This window comes from Nannospalax galili, unplaced genomic scaffold, assembly GCF_000622305.1.
Source record: "Nannospalax galili isolate Female #2095 unplaced genomic scaffold, S.galili_v1.0 scaffold46, whole genome shotgun sequence".
NCBI classification, from domain to species: Eukaryota; Metazoa; Chordata; class Mammalia; order Rodentia; family Spalacidae; genus Nannospalax; species Nannospalax galili.
The window spans coordinates 933,020-937,202 of NW_008355790.1; the positions used below are offsets into that span (position 1 = coordinate 933,020).

Sequence of the window (4,183 nt, forward strand, 5' to 3'; positions counted from 1 at the left end):
TCCAGGGTCAGATCTCCATTAATCTAGTCTAGTCTTCTTCTTTGGAAAACCATAAAGCTGTCAACCTAATGTTTAGGAATATTGATAACTGTTTCAAAGTTGCAATCACAAATTTGCTACAATTGGCATTAGCTAGACACCTTCACCCACTTGTGTTTAAAGACTGACATTTTGAGCTGTAGAGTGCTGAAAGGTAGAGAAATTTTTATTTATATGGATTTTGTCACCAAGGAGTTTACTATAAAACTGGTAAAAAGGAAATCTTCTTGTACAGAGAGGTGAGTAGCAACACGAGGGAGTTATGGGGTAGTGAGTAATGTGCTTCTATTTGAGTGAGATCAAGAGTAAATGAATAAGAAAGCCAGAATTTCTCAAAATAACATTTTCAGTACTTTGACAGTAACTGAAGTTTTCTCTTTTCTTCTTTATGCCAAAATATTTCTTTTAGAGACATGAAATAATTTTGAAAAGAAAAATAATTACTATGGGGCATCATTTTGTCTGCACACTCACCCTATTTATCACTTTTAGTAGGGCTTTGTTGCAGACATAGATACCTCCATTGGTTTTGTGTGTGTGTGGGGGGGGTGTGTGTGGGTGGGTGTGGGTGTGTGTATGTATGTGATATGTATGCATATGTATACAGGTGCATGTGTCCACGTGCACATTACGACGCCAGAGGAGGGCGTCACATGTCCTGTTTTATTATTCTCCACTTTATTCCCTTGGGACAAGGTCTCAATGAATCTGGAGCTAGGCTAGCAGCCAGCAAGCCCCAGCAGGCCTCCTGTTTCCATCCCTCTCCAAACCAGGATGATAGGTACACATGTGGCCATACCCAAATTTTACTTGGGCGCTGGGGATCCAAACTCAGGCCCTCATACTTGCATAGTAAGTGCTCTTACCTGCTGAGCCATTGCACCAACCTCCCCACTGGTTTTTACTGTAATGAATAATTAGCCGAAATACTGGACTTTATGACTTTGAAAAGGTATCTTGACATCTTTGAGCCTTAGTTTCTAAGTTTCTAAAATTAATTTATAAACTATTCCTTTGTTGTATTATTTGAGGGTGAAATTCTCATAGATGAAAATTCCGCAAAAGGTTAATAAGAATTCTTTCTTGTAGTTATCTTACAGACAGGAGAAAGTGCTAGTGAATGCTTCTGTCTTCGTTGTCCATCCACTGGGAATATTGAAGGTGGAGTAGCAACTGGACATTACACAATCTCCTGGAAGAGGTAAAAATTGTATCAACTCTGACTCTTCAGTGTTTGTGCTACTGCTGTCACTGTTTGTCATTAGCATTTATTGTGCAGAAGAGCACAGAGTGGAAGCTACATCAATTCATGTGATCACTGTGTTAAAATGACAAAGATAGCGCTATTAAAAAGCATCAAGTGAAACTCTCTCATTTATAAAGTTACTCACATAGAAAATCCAAGGGGAGGGCCGGGCATAGTGGTGCATGCCTTTAATCCCAACAGAGGCAGGCGGATCTCTGTGAGTTCAAGGCCAGCCTGGTCTACATAGTGAGTTCCAGGACAGTCAGGGCTACAAGAAGACCCTGTCTCAAAAAGACCAAAAGGAAACCCAAAGGGAGGGTCTAGTAAAGGGTGGGTAAAGGTGCCAGCTGCCAAGCCCGACAACCTGAGTTTGATCCCTGGGATCCACTTGGTGGAAGGAGAGAACGAGAACTGATTCCCACAAGTTGTCCTCTGACCTCCACATACATGTCATGGCACACATATGCTCACATACACACAAATGCACAAAAAAATTTGAAAAAGAAAAAGCCAAGGCATATGCCACCACACCCGACACAAGCTGTCATTTCTGTAGCATCCAAAATTCTGTGATACCTAGGAGTACACTTAATTTTTTTTTAGTATTTTATTTATTTTTATTTTATATTCACAAGTGTATTGCCTGCATGTATGTGAGTGCGCCCATGTCGTACAGTGCCGCGGAGGTCAGAAGAGGACTTCGGATTCCCCTGAAACTAGAGTTAAGGACAGTTTGTAGCTGCCATGTGGGTGCTGGGACTTGAACTCAGGTCTTCTGCAAGAACAGTCAGTGCTCTTAACTGCTGAGCCATCTCTCCAGCCCAAGTACACTTAATTTTAAGAGGATCATTCTCGGGGCTGGAGAGATGGCTTAGCAGTTAAGAGCACTGGCTGTTCTTGCAGAGGACCAAATTTGAATCCCAGCATCCACATGTTCTTAACCACTGAGCCATCTCTCCAGCCCCCACTCTTGTGTTTTTTGATAGCATTGCACAACACAGGTGCACTTACATACATGCAGGTAGAACACTCATACACATAAAATAAAAATAAATGAAAATGTTTAAAAAAGTATCATTCTCTTTATGGAGAAAATTATAGAACCTTACCTAAACAAAAAAGATAATGGGTAATCTTAGATTTATTCTTTTAAATTATTCTATAGATTTATTGTGGTTCTTACGTTAATTTCAACTTTTTTGACATAAACTAATGCTCATTTCTAAAATTTTATGTAAGGCAAAAAGTTAAAAAATAATCAAGATGCTTCATAAAAAGAGCTAGGCAGATCTGTGTTCTCTTCTAAGGCTTACTGTGAAGCCATGGTGCTTAGCAGGGAAATATTGGTTAGTAGTCTGTTAATAAATGGTGGATCAGAAGAGTCTAGAAGCAGCTGTGCAGCTCCACATGTATGAAAATGATGTCCATGGACAGCTTTGCAGATCAGCTGAGAAGGGGTGAATTCTTTATCATTGGTACAAAATAACTGTCCATTTTGAAAAAAATTAGTTGCCTGCTGCATATTATATATAAATATTCATTCCAAATGTATCAAACATCTAATTGTAAAAAGCAAAATCCTGTTACTTTTAGTAGAAAATAGAGAATTGCTTTATGAACTTAGAGTAGCAATTTCTTTTTTGGTCTTTTTGAGACAGGGTCTCCCTGTAGCCCCAGCTTACCTGGATTCACTATGGAGACCAGGCTGGCCTCAAACTCACAGAGATCCACCTGCCTCTTCCTCCCAAGTGCTGGGATTAAAGGCAGAGTAGCAATTTATTCCTTTTTTTAACTTTTAAAAAAATTTATTGAGAATTTCATACATGCATATAAGGTGTTTTGATCAAATCCACGCCCACGTCCTCCCCTCCAACTCCTTTCATATCTCCCCATTACTTTTTCCTGAACAACTTTATATACTCTTTTTTTTTAAATGGGGCTTTTTGCTACTCTAACATTCCCCCCTCTGAAGAGGTAACCCTAAAAGCTTTTAGGGATTAGCTAAGAGCTTCCAAATACTTTTGACATTTTTGGCCTTTGGAGCAGCATGTTGCTAAGAGGCTAAAGACATTTTGATTTTTATCTAAGAAACTGGCTACTTTTCTTTGGGGTCTTTTTACCCTAACTGCTTAGCCAATTCCTACCTCCTATTCTTATTACACCATCCTCTGAAGAGGTTACCCAAATTGCCAGTAGGGAATAGGGACACAGACCACTCTGGCTTCTTCCATGCTCAACAGGGACGCAGGGTGAGGCGATTGGGGTACCCCTTCAGTGGGTCTATCTAAAAGACTCCCAAATTGTATAACTCTTATCTGTAGGGAAAAAAGAAAGTCCTTGACTGGTGAATAGGGGATGTGAAGGAGAAGTAAAGGTAAGAGAGGTTAGCATTACAAGTTCCAGACAGGGAACCAGAAAAAAGTCAGAACAGGGCAAATTTCAAATGTTTATATCAGAGTCCATTGGAATTTCTCTATGAGAGCTTCCTAAAGCATCCCTCCATTGGGTTCCTCCTCATTTTTCGAGAACTCGATAGACTCAGTATTTGTTTTCAGGCACTTTGATATTGTTAGAGTGGCTAGAATCAGTGTCAGTTCACTCTCTAAGGCTTCTAGATAAAAGGAGAAAACAAATTTAGTCATCATTTTAGAACAATAGTGGGTTGTCCTCCCTTAGCTACTGGTGGGCATTACAGTATTGCAGACCAAGATTTGAAGTCTTACATCTGAGCAGCACTTTGTGATTAGAAACAAAATCAATGAGAAATAATTGTCTAAATAATATTTTATATGGACTTAAATATAATCTCTAGGAAGTGTAAACCCTTGAACTCTTTTTTTTCTTTTCTAAAATATATTTTATTATTTTTATTCTATGTGTATGAGTGTATTGCCTGCA

General features: G+C 39.1%; 1 protein-coding gene across 1 annotated transcript in view; it reads left to right on the plus strand.

Annotated features, from left to right (window-relative positions):
* Trappc11 (trafficking protein particle complex 11) overlaps window positions 1-4,183 on the plus strand; it is a 64,513-nt gene that overhangs the window by 43,812 nt on the left and 16,518 nt on the right. The window contains exon 26 of the mRNA XM_008853561.3: window positions 1,129-1,240. Within this exon, the coding sequence (XP_008851783.1) occupies window positions 1,129-1,240 (112 nt within the window). The remainder of the gene's footprint in view (window positions 1-1,128; window positions 1,241-4,183) is intronic.